We start from the raw sequence: 19,326 nt of genomic DNA on the forward strand, positions 1-19,326 counted from the left end.
TGTGGAAACAAATTGAAGGCAGGACAAGGGACAGTTAAATGCATTGTAACTGGTACATTCAGTGGCTTCCAAAAACAACGGAGTTGTTAGATTCCTTCAACTGGTTCTGGATTCCAGTCCTATAACCGGTGCTCTTCTAGGTGCTGAAGAAATAATGCTTGCAAGACCCCTACCCTCTTAAATTTGTATTCTGGTGAGAGATGCTTCCCTGTGTGTTATTGGAGAAAGGCCTCCCTGTTCTTTGTAGGCTCAGAGGGAAGGGTCTGTGGCTGTGGTGATTCTCCCTGGGAGCTGGAGGCTTCATTTACCTTTTGGTATCTGTGCTGGCTAGTTTTATGAGAGAAGCTAGAAACAAATGAAAGGAGGGGACCTCGACTGATAAAATACCTCCATATTTTAGCTGTAGGGCATTTTCTTAATTAGAGATTGATGGGGAGGTTCAGCCTATTGTGGGTGGTGACATCCCTGGGCTGGTGGTCCTAAGAAAGCAGGCTGAGCAAGCCAGTTCACATAGCCTCTGCATCAGCTCCTTCCTCCAGGTTCCCGCCCCAATTGAGTTCCTTCCCTGACTTCCTTCAGTGAGGGAGTATGATGCTTGAGTAAGGGGAAGCCAAGTGAAGTCTTTCCTCCCCAGCTTGCTTTCTGTCGTGGTTCTTTAATCATAACAATATTTACTGTAATGAGAATAAGGTCTGTGATGGTTAATCCTGTCAACTTGACAGGATCTAGAATCGCGTGGAAGACCAGCCTCTGGGCACACCTGTGAGAGACTGTCAACTGGATTAGGCTAGCCTTGGGTAAGCCTTGGAGAGAAGATCTGGACACACCTGTGAGAGATTGTCATCTACGTTAGATTAGTCTTGGTTATGTCTCAGAGATTAGGTCAGCTGAGGTGAGAAGATCTACACACTGTGGGTGGCACCATTCCTTAGGCTTGGTCACATACTGGAAAGAAGTCCACTTTATTTGAGACAGGGCTCTCACCAAGTAGGTTAGGCTGGCCCATCAGCGAATCTCAGGGTACCCTATCTCCCAGCTCCGGGATTGTAAATACACACCACCATTCCTGATATTTTGTTACACGGGCGTTGAACCAATGTCATCATATTTATAAGCAGGCATTCTCCTGACTGAACAATGTCCCCCACCCCCTACTGGACATCTTTTCCTGTCTAGAGTATCAGTCACAATTAGGGTAATGGACACCAGCGACTATTTTCTTCAGCTCCGAGTTCACTCGTTCACCCGCTCGTTCAGCTTGTCAACTTGCTTTTATGCCAGAGTTGAGCATTTCATTGTCAGAAAGAAGTCGTTCTGCTCCATTTTCAGTATGAAATGGGCTTAGGAATCATCAGAGAACCACAGACAAACAGGAGGCACTGGGCCCCCGTCTTCCCTGCCTAGCAGCTGGTACCTGCTCATCTCGGCTCTCAGTTCATCTTAGGCTGAAAGATTGTCGGCAGCCTGCTGTGTGACTGAGCGCAGGGACCAAAAAGGAGGACATGCATTAGCTAACCTCTGCATCCTGAACCAATCAGATGGAGGGTTTGAGGTGTGGACTATGCCAGATAAATGCGAAGATTGTGACTCTCGGGAGTACCAGGGAGGTAGAGGAAAGGAATGTTTAATGATCAGGGACTCTGAAAACCAGTGTTTTGTGATAAATCAGGACACCAGCCGTTCTTGCTAGGTTGTCATCTGTTTCTTTCAGATCAAAAAACAAAAACTATTTCGCTTTTACTAGTCTCTTGAATTTATTGTTGCAGAGTGAGGGTCTCATCTCTCAGCCGCTTGGGTTGGGCATCGCATAAGCATAGGAAGAGGGGAGCCAGACACGAGCCAGTATGTTTGGATGAATCATGCAGACCCAGATTTTGGGATTGTTGCCATGGGTACCGTGGAGAAACCCTGTTCACGTAAGAGCTGGGTCCCTTTTGTGGCTAAGAAAGCTGTCCAACTCCCCCTGACAGGAAACGGAAGACAGAGTGGAGCATGTTTGGTCCCCATTTCTTGTTCTGAGTTCACTCCATCTCCAATAACCATTCAGAAACGGGATGCCTTACGAGTCATGATCAGCGATGCCAAAAAAGAAAGAGTAAAGGCCAATCAGGAAATGGGGAGACTGAGTTCTGATCCTCCAGAGTTCAGGACATGCCCACAGGAAATCTCTCTTGCAGCGGCTCCACAAAATGTTTGGGAAACAAATTAATAAGGTAAGGGAAATTGAGGGACTGCTGTTCCCAGCGTCTAGAAGAACTCATTTCTTCCAGTCCCTTCCAGCATTTTTAAATCATTCATTTACATTCAAGTAGTTAATAAGATAATTTTAGATCGTGCACATCTATTCCTGCTTGCCGGGGTCTGCTGTATGCGAAGATGGATGGATGAGATCTGCAAGCTGGTTTGAATGATGGGATGGCTTCCACATGACAGAGCGGTGCGGCAGATTTTCAGTTCTGACTCCTCAGAAACTCAGCCTTATCCTCCAACAATTAGTCCTCATTAACGCGACCTCACTGTCATAGCAAGAATTGGAGATCTGAGGTCCCTGGAGCCTTGTCTCTCCTGGAAATCAAAGTCAAAAGTCTATTAAGCAAATTAATAGAACAGACGCAGTTTCAAAAGAAATATTTAGCCTATCAAACAAGGCGAGAGGACCTTTTTCTTAAATGGAGTCTTTAGAAGTCACTCATTCACAGGTAAACTATACAGGTGCTAATTGGAAGCCATTCTTTTGAACTCACCGACTGTCCCCTCCTGGGCCTGTATTTAAATCTCTGTTAATTACCCCCAAAGCACTGAATGTCCCTTCATATAATAAAATAATTAAAATGGAACGCCTTGGTGTCTTTCTAGAGGGAGGCAGTGATGTGTGAAAGCTCACAGGCTTTGTTGACACCCAGCACTGTCCCTGGCCAAAAGGGACACGGGAGGCATGAGATGATGTTTCTAGAACAGAACTAGTCACACGGTTTGGGTCAACTTTCTTAACCCCTTGGAGCCTCAGTTTGCTTTCCTGTAAAACTGGTCCAATACCGCTGGCCCAAGTGGTACTGTGAGGAGACTTCTCCCCCAGAGCATTCTTCGTGGAGCTGACTTGACTTCTTGACTTGTTAGCTCTTTGATACCCTACACCCAATCCCACCCACCCACGTATCCAGCCCCACATCCCATAAGGGAAGTTGCGTTGTCTTATCTCACAGCAAAGGCCAGATTGCCTTGGTCAGAAAGCAGAGGCAGGACCCGGCCTTCCAGGAGCTACACTTCTTTCCTTGTATACATGAATCTTTCACAAGAAGCCATGTAGAAAGGTCTAGAACCTCACTGAATACACAGTGTCATCTTCCTGTTTGTAACTTTTCTACAGTTAGGCCAACGAAATTGAATTTGTGTCGTTCAGTCACACTGTTGGTGTTGGTGGGGCATGGCAAAGACTCAGGGCTCTAGGATGCAGATTTGCACCCCACTAGTGGAAATCCCGTCTTGGGAGTCATCTTCAGAAATCCTGATGCAGCTATGATTGGACGCCCCAAGCTGCTCTGCAGACCCCCACATCCTCCTGCACAGAACTCTCCCTCACTGTTCTCCCTACATCTTCCCAGCTCAGCGGGACCAGCTGCCGGGATGTCTTCCCTACTCACATCTCTACAGCCATCACTCCCGCCTCTCACTCCCTTTACAGACGCTTCCCAGCGCTGTGGACGCTCCTTAACAGCCAGACATACCACACTCTGCAGACAGACCCCATCATAGTCTGTGGGTCCCGAGTTTAAATCATAGTACACCCAGAGGGGAAACCAATTTCACCTGTGATAAGGTCTCCAAGGAAAGGTCAGGCAGACAAATAACTGTGCGGGAGAAAGAATGTCTCAACAGAGACCTGGAAGAGGGAGGGCGATGCTCACATATTGTGCTTTTCTGCTGCTGTTAAACGGGGTCACAGGGGCCCACCCTTAAAGGAGAAGGCCAAGGAAGGGGGTGAGCCCAAAGTAGAGTGAAGTCTTAGTCTCAGCCAGGTCCATCAGAGACCTCTGGGGTGTCAGTTACACGGCAGATGCTGCCCCACCTGGGGACGGGTCAATCACTAATGCTGGGCGCATGCTCCACAAGGACTTCGAGTCCCCTCTTCAGACTGAGGAACAGTGCCATGAGCCTGGCAGTGTTTTCCTGAATGTTGTGGCCCTGAGCCGGCAGCAGCAGAACCTGCAGAAGAAGGGACTGGATGGCTGAATAGGCATCGGGGACCTAAGCGCACAGACAGAGCGCATGCACACCCACACAGTGCCCGGTAGCAACCTCTACCACGGCACATCACTTACTACATCCTAACTTTTTGTTTATTTTCGGTGCTGGCTGGTTTTATGTGTCCGTGTGACACAAGCTGGAGTCATCAGAGAGGAAGGAGCCTCCGCTGAGGAAATGCCCAAGACCCAGCTGTAAGCATTTTCTCAATGGGTGACCAATGGGGGAAAGCCCAGCCCATTGTGGGTGGTGCCATCCCTGGACTGGTGGTCCTGGGTTCTATAAGAAAGCAGGCCAAAAGCAGCACCTCTCTGTGCCCTCTGCATCAGCTCCTGCCTCCAGGATCCTGCTTTGTTTCGAGTTCCTGTCTCGGCTTCCTTTAGCGGATATACAGCAATGTAGAAGAATAAGCCGAATTAACCTCCATCTTGCTTCTTGGTCACTGTTTTTGGCAGCAGCAATAGGAACCCTAATAAAGACAAATTGGTACCAGTGTAGTGGGATGTTGCCGTGACAGTCCTGACCATGCTTTGGGAGGGCTGTGGAAGGACTTTGGAACTTTAGGCTTGAAAAGCCATTGAGCGTTGAGGGCTCTGTGGAATGTTCTATGGGAGCTTGGGAGAGAAAGAATGCTGAGAGCAGCGCAGGAGATGGAGGCAGAGCTTGTTAAGTTTCAGAGGGAAGTTTAAAGACTATCACGGCCATTTGTTACTTGGAATTAAGATCCTGTGGCTCTGGTTAGCTGGGGCTGAAGAATCAGCTGTGGTTAACAAGATCCCAGAACTACTGAAGTGGAACCACCATTACCTTACTGGGACAACCGATGCTGGTCAGCTGGAGCTAAGAAATTTAGCAGTTAAGGTTAAGAGCATTGCCTGCTCTTCCAAAGGTCCTGAGTTCAATTCCCAGCAACCACATGGTGGCTCACAACCATCTGTAAAGGGGTCTGGTGCCCTCTTCTGGCCTGCAGGCATACACATAGACAGAATATTGTATACATAATAAATAAATAAATATTAAAAAAAAGAAATTTAGCGGTGATTAAGAAGAGATGAGGTAAAATCTTCTGGGAAGTGTTCTCTGAGAGCACAGAGAAGCCGTGGCTTTACCTTGTGTTGGCAGCAGGACTTGGGAATGTGTAAGCATCACCCACGTGGTACCGGTTTCGAAGGCATGAAGGGGTCACGGAGAGCAGCTGAGGCTTGACACTGTGAGAGACCAGGAGAGGCCACTGGTGAAGGTACAACCTCAGAAGGTCTAGTTGTAGGTCCAGTTGAAGGTCCAGGGTTGAAGGGGTCCTGCAAAGAAACTGAGACTTGGCATCAGGAAGAGAGCCTCTAGAGGCTATTGGTGAAAGTGCAGCCCAGATGCAGCAGAAGACCCTGGTGTTTCCCAGAGGCCAGTGCCATGGAATGACCACCAAGGACAGGAACGGCAGTGAAAGCAGCCGGAACTTAGAAGACAAGCTGTGTGTGCTGCAGAGGACAGAGCAGAGAAGAGTCCGGGCCCCTCTGGGGGAGTCCAGACGATGGTGAGTGAATCCCAGCTAGCCGGTCATGGGTTATTTATTCTGTTAGAGTTAGATTTTGCTTGGTTCAGACTGTGACAGTGCCCTGGTTCTTCCCTCTTGAAGAAGGTATTCAATTTTGATTTTTTTTTTTTTTTTAGAGGAGCCTACAGCTGAAAGACTTGAACTTTTAAAAGACTGGATATTGAAAGGGACTGAAATTTGAATTTGAAGACTGTGGGACTTTTTAAATTATGATTTTAATGTGAGATCTTGGGGATGAGTAAGAAAGGAAGGGTTGTAGCTTAATAGTGATGTGTTTGTGAGTCAAACTGACAAAGGCATCGGTTGTTTTGGCTGATTTTGTGTGTGTCAAATTGGCACAAGGTAGAGTCATCAGAGAGGAAGGAGCCTCAGTTGAGGAGATGCCTCCATGAGAGCCAGCTGTAAGGCATTTTCTCAATCAGTGATCAATAGGGGAAGGTTCAGCCCATTGTGGGTGGTGTCAGCCCTGGACTGGGTCCTGGGTTCTATTAGAAAGCAGACTGAGCATGCCAGGAGAAGCAAGCCAGTATGCAGCTCCCCTCCACAGCCTCTGCATCAGCTCCTGCCTCCAGGTTCCTGCTCTGTTTTGAGTTCCTGGCTTCCTTCAGTGGTATACAGCACTGTGGAAGTGTACGCCAAACAAACCCTTTCCTCCCCAACTTGTCTATTGGTCACAGTGATTCGTAGCATCGATAGAACCCCTAAGGCATTTTACCTTTCCCCTAACTAGCCTATAGGCCCACAGTGGGCAAAGGCTGCCAACAAAAAGACACTTAAGGAAATGCCAGCCAGGGAGTGAACATGACTTCTTCCTTTCATTTTAGTTCTTTGTAAAACACATTAAGCTGCCATGGCACAAATTAACAGGAGGAAAACAAACTTCTCAGTGATGTGAGCAATCATGGTGGTCCCCCACACTGGGACGTGAAGAAAGATCTTGGGGGTGTATGCCATATGTGGTAGGTCATGAATGTCGGGTTCTGAGCTGTGGAAAGGAATGAGGGAGAGCCTGGGCTTCCGGAGAGAAGGTAATGTCAACACAAGTTAGGAGGGCTGTAAGCAGGAAGTGCCTGGTGTGTGAAGGCTGTTCGTTGTGCAGAGAGAAGGTTCTAAGACTTTAACCTGCCCCCTGGGAAGCAAGTCTAGCTGTGTGTAGCATTAACCTCCCACCTCTGGTTGATAAGGGCTATGGGGAATGGATTGCTGGGAACAAGTGAGTTTCCCAGAAGGCCCTGTCTTTAGGTAAAAGGAAGGAACAATGAGAAAGCCTTCCCCTGCCTCTATGGAGGCTCCCCAAACGCCCTCAGCTCAAAGTCACCAGCACAGTGCTGTGTCACACTTGGGAGTGGCATGTTCCAAACTCCTTCATGCTCCATAAATATTTGCTAATGACCGGGCAAATAGGGACAGGGCTTGGCAGGCCTACAGAATCCTGGCATGTGCTTTATTCTGACGAAGGAAGTCTCAGAATGGAGAAAGTCAAAACCGAATCTCCCTAGACAGCCAGCATTTTAAAGCGAACAAATTGGGCTGCAGATGTAGTACGTGTTAGTGAGAGATTCCCCAGCACCCATGAAACTCCAGGTTTTATCTCCAGCACCCCACAAAACCAATGTGGTAATGCTTGCCTGTAATCTCAGTGCTCTGGAGGGGGTGGCAGGAGGGTCAGGAGTTCAAGGTCACTATCTTCTACCACACAGTGAGCCTGAGGGCTTCTTGCACTACGTGAGATCTTGTCTCAGCATGCAAACACAAAACCCCCAAACGAACCATTTATGGCCATTTCAGCTCATGGTTCCTGGTTTAGAAGCAGACCTGAGAGGCACGCTGTGTGTCCCTGGAGGTCCCTGCATATAGCTCTGAGACTCTGCATCTCGCCTTCCAGGCTGAGAACTTTGAATCTGAATTGTTTAGGATATTTAGCAACCACCTGTGAGCCCCCTCCTTTTCCAGCTGCAGTTTCTTCATTAATAAAATAGACTTCAATTGCTAGAAGGGCATCAACTATTTTTAAGACAGAGGCCTGTTTATGAGTGTGAAATTCCTGATAGGCTTGACTGTGGAGTTCCTGCTGGTGTTCATTGTTTGAGAGAACACCCAATGACAAAAAGCTCCTAGGAGAGTCAGTGATTCTTTTAAATAAATTTGCATTTGTGAATCAGAGCAATTTTTCAATTAGCAGCAGGCAGGCAAGCGCGATACATAATGTTATTTACTTATTCTGCCAAAAACTGTGTGTGCACTGGAAGATGCTCCCAGCCCAGATATCCCTGGGCCTCCTACCTGACCTGAGGTCATCGGCAGTGGGCTCAGGAGGAAGTCCCACCTTCCCTAATGATTTTGACAATTAACAAATGACTTTCCACTTGGATTTCTCGCATTTAATGGAGATGAAACAGGGGTGTCTTGGTTTGTTTGGCCCAGGGCTCCTGGATGAAACTGGCGGACCTGGATTTCAGGTTAAACTGGCTAAGGGCCTTGCTGCTTTCCCCTTCAAGACTGCAGAGAATGACCTGTGTGTTAAAAATGCAGGCTACCCGTGCCTGTTTACCATCTTGCTGTCGCAGTAAGAGGCCCACCTTGTCACACGCTCTCCTAGTCTTGTGAGTTGACAGGGCTCCACTGGGCAGCTCTTCAGCTGGGTTTGCTTGGGTCTCTCTGGCAGCTGCGGCTGAAAGACAATTGGGGTGCTAGACAGCTGAGTCTCCCCTTCCTCACTTCTCCTCTGCTCTCAGCCCCTTCCCTTCTTTCTCTTCTCTCTTCCACTTCCTCTTTTCCTCCTTTTCCCCTGTCTCCATTTCTACAGAACTTTCTCAAGGAAGCTTGGCCAGTTTCTCATCTGGTGATTCTGGGTTCCTAAAGAGCACACAATTGCAAATGATAATGTCTGGAACACAGTCTCTCCCTCCTCCAGATTGCCTGGGGAAACGAAGAAGGAAAAGGATGGCGTGACTGCTCCCGAGGGACTGAGGTTTTTTATTATAATAGAAGGGAGAGCACAGGCAGAGGCCATCTGGGAGAGTCCAGAGTGAACCTGACCTTCAGACAGAACCCACCATGTGAGGAGAGGGGAGAAGAGAGAACAAGAGACCAGGAACAAACCAGGAAGCCAAGAAAGTAGCATAGCTAATATGACTGGGTTATATAGAGACAAGAAGCTGGCCAAAGTGCCCGACCCAGTCCATGGACTGAAGAGTTTAAGGTAGGGATCCAGGTATGCCAGCCAAGAAGTCTCCATAACAGATACTGGCTATGCTGAGTGACCGGCAAATGAACAAGGTCTGCTTCGATGTTAACAGGCACCTCAGCCTGGGTTTGAAACCTAACATAGATAAAATGAATTACAGGGTCAGTTTGCTTTCAGCCTGGAAGGTACCATCCATGTAAAGGTCCCCTGGAAGAGGCGTGTTAGTTGGGGCTTCACAGCCCTCTGGCATCACTGGGTGCCCAAGTTTAAGGAGTCAGTTCCAAGGTATAAAATTGCAACCTGGTGACATACTGCCCTCTTGTGGCTGCCCAGGGTCAGTGCAAGGACCAGAGCAGAGGCTTGAGCTGCAGTGGGTGGTGGGCCTCAGCAGACAGCCTGACTGTATTGCCATGGTCGGAAACTATAACAATAAAAACGGAAGAGCAAAGATGATTTCTTGGTATTAACAGGATGAAGCCGTATTCCTGTGCGCTGGGGTGCTTCCTACAACCCAGAATCCTTGAAAGATCCACCCACATTTCCTTCAATCTTGACCACAGGTCAACTGACAAGTGCAGAAACAAGCGCTCAGAAATAACAGTCAACATCTGAGAAATCACAGCAGCTCGCAAGGAGCAAAGCCGTTGTGGAAAATCAGGCCCCGGGTGACTCTACTGCCCGGTATGACAGCTCCTAATAGCCTGAAACTAGAATATTTAATGTTGTCACTAAGGCTTTTCTTCTCTTTAATTGAGGCCTTTACCAAAATGACATTTCCCCCGTCTTGTGCATATCCACAGAGGCTCTCTAACGACACGTTTATTCCACACAGGGTGCAGAAGCTATCTGTTCTGACAGGTCAAGGACCGCAGGCCTGGCCGGGCAGCCCGTTCCTCCGTGACAGTATAGCAGAGCCACAGGGTGTTGGTAGTGGGCATTCAGGAGGGTGGCCCCTGTTGTGACAGCCCAGGTGACACCAAGGCACCAAGAAGATCCAGAAAGAGTGCCGTTACCAGCTGAGCGAGGCAATCTGCCTTTCAAATCTGGCCATTTTCCAGGCTGACAGCATGTGTGCTCAGTCCAATGATTCCCGGAGCGGGATGGCAGGTGAAACAGATTAAAGGAACCCTTAAGATTTGCTTTTTCATGCAATGCAGCCAGGTAGGAGGAGAATGTCTAATGTTCTGTAGTGCAGAACATCAGTATGAAATTGTTTGTAGACAATTACTGTGTATTTCAAAATAGTGGGGAGGGAGGAGTTTGAATGTTTCCCAACATGCAGAAGTAATGAATGCCAGAGGGAATGGCGTGCCAGTTTCCCTATCTGGTTATTGCATGCTGCATACATGTATTGGAATGATATGCTTGCCCCATAAATATGGAATTACTATGTACTGATTGAAGTTTAACACATAAGAAGTATGTTTCTTTAAAGAATCAAATGAAGGAGAGAGGACCATCTCTTATTTAAGCCAATGAGAGAGAGAGAGAGAGAGAGAGAGAGAGAGAATATGCATGTGTATATGTGAGCATATATAGTGTGTATGTATGTAAACACACATGTGTGAATCTGTGTGGTGGTAGTGTGTGTTAGAATTATGAGATTTGTCACTTACTAATCCAAATTCAATTAGTCAATAGTTTGATATTTTATTGATTAGTTAACAGGTGCCTCAAAAATTTGAGGAAACTGGTTAGTAGAGATGGGGGAAGGACAGAGACGGAGAGCAAGGAAAGAGATATCTTGACTGAGGGAGCCATCATGGGGCTAGCAAGAAGCCTGACACTAGAGCAGTTCCCAGGAATTCACAAGAATGGTCCCAGCTAAGACCCTAAGCAATAGCGGAGAGGGTGCCCAAACTGGCCTTGCCCTGTAGTCAGATTGATGCCTATCTTAAATGTTGCCATAGAACCTTCATCCAGCAACTGATGGAAACAGAGGCAGAGACCTACAGGGGAGCAGTAGACTGAGCTCCCTAAGTCCAGTCAAAGAGTGGGAGGAGTGAGAATATGAGCAAAGAAGTCAAGACCACGGTGGGGACACCCACTGAAACAGTCTACCTGAGCTAATGGAAGCTCACCAACTCCAGCCGGACAGGGAAGGAACCAGCATAGGACCAAACTAGACCCTCTGAATGTGGGTGACAGTTGTATGACTGGGGCAGACTGTGCACCAGGATTTACCCTACTGCTTGTACTGGATTTGGGGACCCATTCCATTTGGATGGATACTTTGCTCAGTCTAGATATAGTAGGGAGGTCCTTGGACCTTCCCCAAAGCAATGTGCCTTACCCTCTCTGAGGAGTGGATATGGGGTGGAGTGGGGTGGGGAAGGTGGAAAGAATGTGGGATTTATATGTAAAATTTAAAAAAATAGTTTGTTTTCTTTTTAAGAAATAAAATAAAAAGAAAATACCTGAATATTTCTCAAAAATAAATAAAAAACAGTATTTTAAAAAATTGGTGCCTTAGAATTACACTTAAAATTAATTCTTGGTCTCCTCACTCCCAGGCTGCCCCTCCTTTGGTCGTTTCCAGCCTGAAAATTGGCAGTCATCTTCTACCAAAGTGTGTTTCTTTGGTTTGGCCTCTTCTAGGCCCACGTCTCATCAATCCTGCCTTCTGGAGTTGCATCCATTCACCCAAGATCTGACCTCTGCTCTTTCACCTTGTAGAAGAGCTTCAACTCCTGCAGCCATTCCAATTATACCCAACCCACTTGGATATTACCACTGTATACACACACACACAGAACTGTCCTTCCTGAGCCCAGTCTCATCACACTTCTGCCCTACGAATATCCCAGGGGCTCTTCCTCCTTTCTAGAACAAGAGCCCAAGTTTCTCTCTCTCTAATTTGACGTTATCTCTCCCAACTCCATCCCTTCCTCCATCCCTCTCTCCCCCCTCCTCTTCACTTTTCACAACGAACTCACAGTTTACTCAGTGAGTGCCCAGATATTAAGAATGGAAAACAGTGGTTTTTCTGAGTTAAACATCATTCCACATAATTCAGGGTGTGTGTGTGTGTGCAGTGGGAGGTGGAGGGAAGGCTTGCCTTCTGTTAATGTCCTTCCTTCACATTGCTCTGAGGCTTTTGTCGTGGAAACAAAGCACAGCTGGCTTCTGTGTCTCCTGTTGGTGGACATTCCTGCTGTGTGCAGCTCTGGGCTGTAGGAGTTCCCGCCTTGGGTATGTGGCTAGGCATGGTGCTTCTGCTTGCTAGAACGTTGGCTTTTATTGGGAGCACCACAGAGGGTGCTTGTGTGGTTTTCCACTCCTACAAAAGGTGAAAGTGGTGTTTGCTTCATGTTCTCCTAAACACTGGGCATTTCTCGGGCTTTTTAGTTATTCTTGGAATGTATAGTGTTACCTTATTTGGGTTTGAAATCTCATTTTCCTGAGGAATAATAGGATTTGAAAATTGCATTGGTTTTATTGGTAATTTAAACACCTGCTTTTGCAAATTGTCCATTCAGATCTTTTGCCTGTTGTTTGGAAATTTGATGCCCTTGTCTTACTGACCTGTAGAAGTTCTTTCTGCATTGTAGAACGTGCCATGGCTTCATTGGGGTTCCTTTCTCAGCCACGAGTCTTGATTGCGACCTCATCTTTTATCTTCTTGCTCTCTGCTCGCCCAGCCCCACTGGTGTGCGTTCCACAGCTGCTGCATGCAGCCTTGTGTTGACCTCTGCCCTTCGTGTTCACTCTTTGTTCTTTGGAAGATTCTCCAGGTAGCTGGACAGTTGACTCCTTTACTTCACCCGGATACCTGTGACATTGTCATTGTCTCAGAGGGACTTCTCTCCTTGCTGTATAGAGAATATCTTCCCCAAGCCTCTTAACTGGTTTTATTTTCCCCTACAGTCTGTGCTAACTGAAATATGGGTCTATAAAGTTGTCTGGACCCCGCCTCCCACTTGACTTTCATCTCTCTAAGAACATAAACTAAGTCTGTTTCGTTCCTTATTGTTTCTCAGCCCCTAAAAAGTGTCATATTTTCTGAAGTACTTTTAAAAAACATACTAAATAAATGAAAAATAGAGTGGATGTATTAGTCAGCTAAATGTGAGTATGGTGCAGTAACAAATAGCCCCCCAAATATAGCAGGTCTCAAAATATCAAAGACTACTTTTTCTCCTGTGTTCTGAATTTACGTGGCCTACTAAGGAGTTGCATTCTTTGTTGTTACTCAAAGACTTCATTGACAATGGAGCCGTTACCTGCCATTCTATATTACAAGCATAGGCTCTGAGTTCTACTACGACCTAGGAAGAGAATTTGAGGGTCTCTGCTTTATTCCCCAAATTATTTTGTCCAGCAATCACATTTATCAACTTTAGTCATATTTCAATGTCCAATGCAAGGCAACCAGAGAAGTCCAACTTCAAAAGAAATGTACCTAGAAAGACGAAAGAGCTTAAAATCCCTTTGAGCATCAGTAACACCTATCACAGGGAGTGGGACCATGTGAATTCCAATGCCCCAATTGTTGAGTGGATAAACGGATAAATGGATGAATGGACAAGGGAATGAGTTCAGGAAACAGCGACTGAAGAATGAGGCCAGGTGCACAGCAGCTGCACAGTCAGTTCCCTATGCTTCTCTGCTCCTGAGCTCCAGGTCGCACTATGGGACACACAGTGTCTTCTGTCGAGAACTGGTTGATGTATAATGCCAGTGACCAAGTTCTCAGGAGCCAGGCGGCCACCATGCTCGCTTTATTGCATTTTCAATATTTTCCAGGACAATGCATGCTGTGTTTCACATGAATTACTAAAGTAGACAGCGGCTGCCCCATTTAACAGTTGGGTCAGTTCAGACCCAGGGAGATGGACTAGGGGGCGCCACATTCTCCCAGTCGACTGGCTCAGACCTCAGCTCTAATGTAGAAGACCTCCTTCTACAGCATAGTGACAGATAGTGTCCACTCCGTGTCCGACCCTGTGACCTTTCTCTCACTCCATTCCAGCTTACTGCAGCACCATTCTGATGTAGGTCTGCATTGGAAGTTTATTGACACCCCGCTGCACCCCAAGTTGTCCTCCATGAGGTCAATCTAATCGACTGGGTCATTTCACCAAAGGAAAGATTTTCTTTCCAGCTTTGTCCATTCATTTGGGTTTCTTTGCTTTGTTTTCAGTCAAAAAGCCATTCTTCAGCTCTTATCTCTCCCCCATTGCTTACATTACTAGAGCCAGAGAGTCCACGGAGGTCACTGAGTTCTTATGTATGGCCCTCTAAACACGCAGCATGGGCCACACAAAACCGCCTCGTAATTTCTTCATTTGAAAAAGAAGGATCACACCCACTCTGTCTCTCCCAGAGACGTATTCTGTGAATGGAACACTGGAGTAGATATTAAAGGATTTGGAAACTACAGAGAGCCATAGAAATTGATTGTTGCTTTAGTAAACATGTTTGTTGGCATCCAAGAGAACTCCGCACCTCCTCATGCCTTATTAATTCTGCTCCTGGAGCCGAATTTTCTCTCTCCAGATTTATTTTTTTTAACAGAACACTGCAAACAAGTCCAAGCAACTATCCTCTCTTTAACTGTCTCTCTTGGCTTAATTGAATGGTGCGCATGCCTGTTGGCTGTGTGGCAGAGTTCCTTTGGAGGGACCAGTCTATGGATTAGAGGAAAAAAGGCAACAGAACTGGGGTCCAACCGAGCCTCCTCCAAGCCTCGCGCTTATATGGGAAAGCCCATCTTCTTGCCCCATACCGGACTTGCCATACTTGGTATCTTAAGGCAGCCTCTCCTGAAGGCAGTTTCAAAGCAATTGAATTTGCTAGGTACCTCTGCCCTGGCACAAGGCCACGTCTCCCACTGCTGAAACTGTACACACGAGCCATTTGTTGTGACAGTTTCCAAGCAGGTGGCAGTGAAATGTCTGGTTCTAACCCAATCAACGTGTTGTGACAAGTTCCTGGCAGATGTGAAGCAGGCGTCTTAAGAAAGGGCGCTCCTCATAACCTGCAGGAATGAGCTCTGTGAAGCCGCTCGGCAGGGACAGCTTGCTGGCCAGTGTGGGACCACCTCTCAACAGCATTCCTCCCTTGGCATTTTGGGACCTGGCTCATCAGACTGTCCCTTGGGACCCAGGTTGCTGCAGACTCTTGGTTTATCTTCTCTGCTGTCTGCTATGTCCTCTTCCTCCTGGAACATGATGTCCTTTGCTCCTAATACTTCAGTTTGTACACTGAAGGCAGAAGGGCTAATCTATCACTCCATATGGGTTCCTCCAACCACATCAGACTATCGGGGTCTGGCTTCCAGTCTACTCTCCATCCACACCACAGAGTCCCTCTCAGGAAGGCTCTCAGGGAGTTCATTAGTGGAGCTTCTAGGTAGACTGGGCTCTGACCTTTCAATCAATCAATCAATCAATCAATCAATCAATCAATAAGGTGTCTTCCAGGGTGACCCCTGACACACTTGGCCTTGTACCACCACCACTGAATAAAAATTTCCCTCTAGGTTTTTTTCTGGGGATGCAGACCTCAGTCATGGATGCTGTGGGTTGCTGATGACATGTTCCTGGCTCCTGCTCCTGGCTCCGGGTGATCTCTCTTGACACCTAGCACACCCTCTGGCTCCTTTGTTGTAGCATCAGCTGCCTCCCCAGACAGGAGAGGAAGGGAACTGAGTCCAGTGTGTTGTATTTTATAAGCAGACCCCACCCGTCTTTCTTTACTCCCCCTTCCCCATCTCTTGACTGCTCCCCCTCAGAACAGGCCTGAGTTCCAGGGCTCTTATTGCCCTTTCTCTCTGAAAGATCAGGGTGAGAAGGTGGGAGCTAGTATAGAATTCCTTTATTATGGACATTTCCTCTTGATTTTTTCTAAGACACCTTTATTTATCCTCCATCTCCGCTCCTTCTGGGGTTGAGGAAATGCATCTAGTGCAAGAGCAGTTTCCCGCACTTCTGGACCACCCTGGCACCCTGGCATCAGTACCTGGCAGCTGAGGGGAAAGGCCTCCCTCTTCTGAGTACTTCCACCTCCCACTTAGGAGCTTGGAAAACACTGTAAGCCAAATGTCCCCTCCAGAAACAGATGCTCCCCCACCCACACCCCCGAAACGGGAGAAGCACATCTCCCATGCCTCCAGGAGGGTTCTTACTGCTTAGGTCATCACTTTATCATTCCTTCTGATAATTACTTGGAATCAGCTTACTCCCTAGGATAATGAGATGATAATATAGGATAATGAGATTATAATATAGGATAATAAGATAAGAACTGGAAGAAGCGCCATTTGTTAAGCATTTTTACTAAGCTAAGCATTTTCTCTCGCTTAGCCTATCTCGTTCCTACAGTGTCTCCTTCAAGTAGGAAAATGGCTGGCTGCTAAGGGTGAGTGTGTCCTGCAGGGGTTGGAAGTCCAGCTCCCCAGGGCGGCAATGTGAAAGGTGGCAGAATCAGTAAGAGGTAGAGATTAATGGGAAGTGACTTCACAAGTATCACTCTCGGGAGAAACTGATACAACACTGAAGGTATCACTCTCGGGAGAAACTGATGCAGCCCTCTCTCAGGGGAGCTGCTCCGTTCGCATAAGAAAGTGTTCATCATTTGCTGTCCTTGAAAAGAATCCCTGGGAAAACCAACTTAGATGGGGGAAAGATTTGCTTTGTCTCACCATTTCAGAGGCGTCAGTCTGTGGGCACCTGGCTGCATCACTTTTAGACCTCTGACAAGGCAGAAATGGGGTGCTACAAGAGCAGTCCCCCAGTGACCTTCTTCCTAGAAGTTTTACTGCATCCCAGTAATGCCACGAGCTGACAACCAAACCTTTAGCACACGGCCTTCGGGGTCACGTTAAAACCATAAGAGAGGTTTTTGTCAAGGCTGATGACCAGCTGCTCTGGCTTCCTATCTTGTCATGAGACCTCTCCTTTTGTGTGCAATGGCTCCACAGTGCTGCCCACCATGTGGGGTTCCAGCCAGGAGGGCGCTCCCCAGAAGCCGAACTGATTATGCCACCTCCCCTTGGACTTCCGACTTCCACTACTGTCAACTGAAAGCGCAGACCCCTTCTGTCCTCGTGACCTAGTTTCAGGTATTGCGTTAAATCAATTCAAAGCTAATGCAGGTGTCTAGAAAGGAATCATCCACAGCTTAGGTAAGTCCCATGTCCGCTCAGCTTAGAGAGGACCTTTGAGTCTCTTGAAGCCAGGGGATAGGAAAGCTTTATAGAGAGGTCATGGAGGAAGTGGTCTTAGGAGCTTCAGAAATCCAATCCCTGTAGCCCAGCTCTAGCCTGGACAGGCTAGTTGGGTCTTCCTGGAGTAGAGCGTCACGAGTGGAAGCCAGTCTCACCAGTTCTACCTTGATTTGAACTTTTAGTAATCTCTGTAAACTGAGGCAGCCTCTCAGACAGACTTGGGAGCATCTCAAGCATTTCTGTTAGAAATATGAAGTCAGAGCAGCTGTTCATTGGCCAGCATGCTGTGCACACGGCTTTCCCCTCCCACTCCAGTCCCCAGCAGCAGGGCTCTCATCCGTTTGCCTTTGCCTACTCCTTATATTTTGAGCGAGAAGAAAAGTGTATTTTTCCTTCCTGCAATATTACACACACACACACACACACACACACACACACACACACACACAGTTGATGCAAGGGCTGAGAGCTGTCAGAGCAGTAATGCATTGCATCAAATTAACATATTCTTCTGAAATGGTAATTACACCCCTTTTGTGTGCCTCTGAATACACGTTTTTTGAAGTGTGAATGAGGCGCTGACACCAGAGTCTCACTCCAAATGATCATTATTAGTGCATCTGTCCAAATGATTCACGGGAAATGGCTGGCAGAGGTTTTTAAGTTGAGAGGAATTTAAAGGTGAGCCACGGAGCTCCTTTAGAAAAGTTTTCACCCCAGCTGTTGTGAGTGCTCATTCCTTCACACCCTCGAACTATTTCCAGTCCATTAATGCTGCGAAAGTCAAGTTCCTCTGCGCGGAGTATCTGTTCTATTGAAGTACATAGTTAGGTTAGCAATTCAAAGCGAGGCATCCATTTTCCCTTTCAAAGTCCCAGAAAGAACGGCAGGCAGACTGCTCTGAACACAAAGGACAGAGGACAACTCTGAGTGTGCGTGTTGGGGCAAGAGATGTCATCCCAGAAGCCATCTTCAGGAGGTGGCCTTTGAGCTGGACCTTATAGAGTGTCAGAAGTGGAGAGCTGATATTAACAAGCATGTTCTAAGCTTGGGGACAAATCATTGAGCAAGAAGAGGTGAACAAGGCTCACTGTGCAAGACTTTGTAAGCCTTTGGAAAATGGAGTCTTCGTCTTAAAGGAAAGAGGCACCATTAAAGGTTTTTAGGAGAAGAAGGGGTATGGTCAGATCTGCTGTGAAAGATCCTTCACATCCTTATTGGGGTGGGTGGGTTGAAAACAAGGACATAGAGGGAGAAACACTTAGAAGGCTGTGACTACACTCTAAAGAAGCTACTCAGGCTGGTCGAGAATGATGGCTGTAGACATGGAGACACGCACTTGGCTGTGGCAGGAAGTGGGGAGATGAGACAGAGGACCTGGGGCTCCAGAGAAGCTATGTAGCTAAGGTGGGCATGGGGAGATTGTGGCCCTCCACATCACTCTGGTGTAACATGAGGGGGTCTGCTTGTTGGGGTTTATGTCCTGCCCGGCCTCCCAGCTGTTTAGTCCCAGAGGAAAATCACACATGAGATCTCTGTAAGCTATAAAGCTGATTGGCCCTTTAGGTCAGGCTTCTTATTAGCTAACGTTCACATCTTGATTAACCCATTTTTCTGATCTATGTTAGCCATGTGGCTCAGTACCTTTTTCAGTGGGGCAGCTCACATCCTGCTGCTTCGGTGATCTGGGCAGGAGTGGGAGGAATCAACTTCCTCCTCCCCAGAATTCTCCTGCTCTTCTGGCATCATTTCCACTTCCTGTCTGGTTTCCCCGCCTACACCTCCTGCCTGGCCAATCAGCACTTTATTTAAAACATGATTGACAGAACTCTGGCTGCTGTCTCCAGGCTTTATCACCTGACTTGGCCTTCTGCTGTTGCCCCTTGGGGATGTGCTCTTATTAGTGACATGCTGTTTTGATTGCAAGGAGATGACGTCCATCAAAAGTGGTTACTGATAGGGTAGGAGAAGTACCACCAAAAGGATGCAGTGATGCTCCACAGGACTCTAAGGAAGGGAAGGACCCAATGTGACCCAAGGGGGCTGGAGGGATGACTCTGTGGGAAGTGCTTGCTGTGCAAACTCAGCATGAGAGCTGAGTTTGGATTCCCCAGGAGCGGCAGTGTACAGCCGAATCCCAGCACTGGCTTGGGTAGGGTGGTGACACAGGCAGAA

General features: G+C 47.4%; 2 protein-coding genes across 3 annotated transcripts in view; one reads left to right on the plus strand and one right to left on the minus strand.

Annotated features, from left to right (window-relative positions):
• Nucleotides 1-19,326, plus strand: part of Asic2 (acid sensing ion channel subunit 2) — a 1,092,647-nt gene that overhangs the window by 386,627 nt on the left and 686,694 nt on the right. The window lies entirely within an intron of this gene.
• LOC146893201 (uncharacterized) lies at nucleotides 969-18,878 on the minus strand. Of its 2 annotated transcripts, none has more exons than XR_015003719.2 (4): nucleotides 18,796-18,878; nucleotides 8,374-8,465; nucleotides 5,352-5,540; nucleotides 969-2,565 (listed from the first exon to the last, which is right to left on the minus strand). XR_015003719.2 is itself a non-coding variant. In XM_087909538.1 (4 exons), the coding sequence occupies exons 1-4, from the start codon at nucleotides 12,540-12,542 to the stop codon at nucleotides 2,520-2,522; spliced, it is 363 nt and encodes a 120-aa protein (XP_087765664.1). In that variant the 5' UTR covers nucleotides 12,543-12,726; the 3' UTR covers nucleotides 969-2,519. The 2 variants fall into 2 exon arrangements, 1 of the variants encoding a protein (XP_087765664.1); XM_087909538.1 differs by lacking the exon at nucleotides 18,796-18,878 and adding an exon at nucleotides 12,507-12,726.

This window comes from Myodes glareolus, chromosome 9 (assembly GCF_982192425.1).
Source record: "Myodes glareolus chromosome 9, mMyoGla1.1, whole genome shotgun sequence".
Taxonomy (NCBI): domain Eukaryota; kingdom Metazoa; phylum Chordata; class Mammalia; order Rodentia; family Cricetidae; genus Myodes; species Myodes glareolus.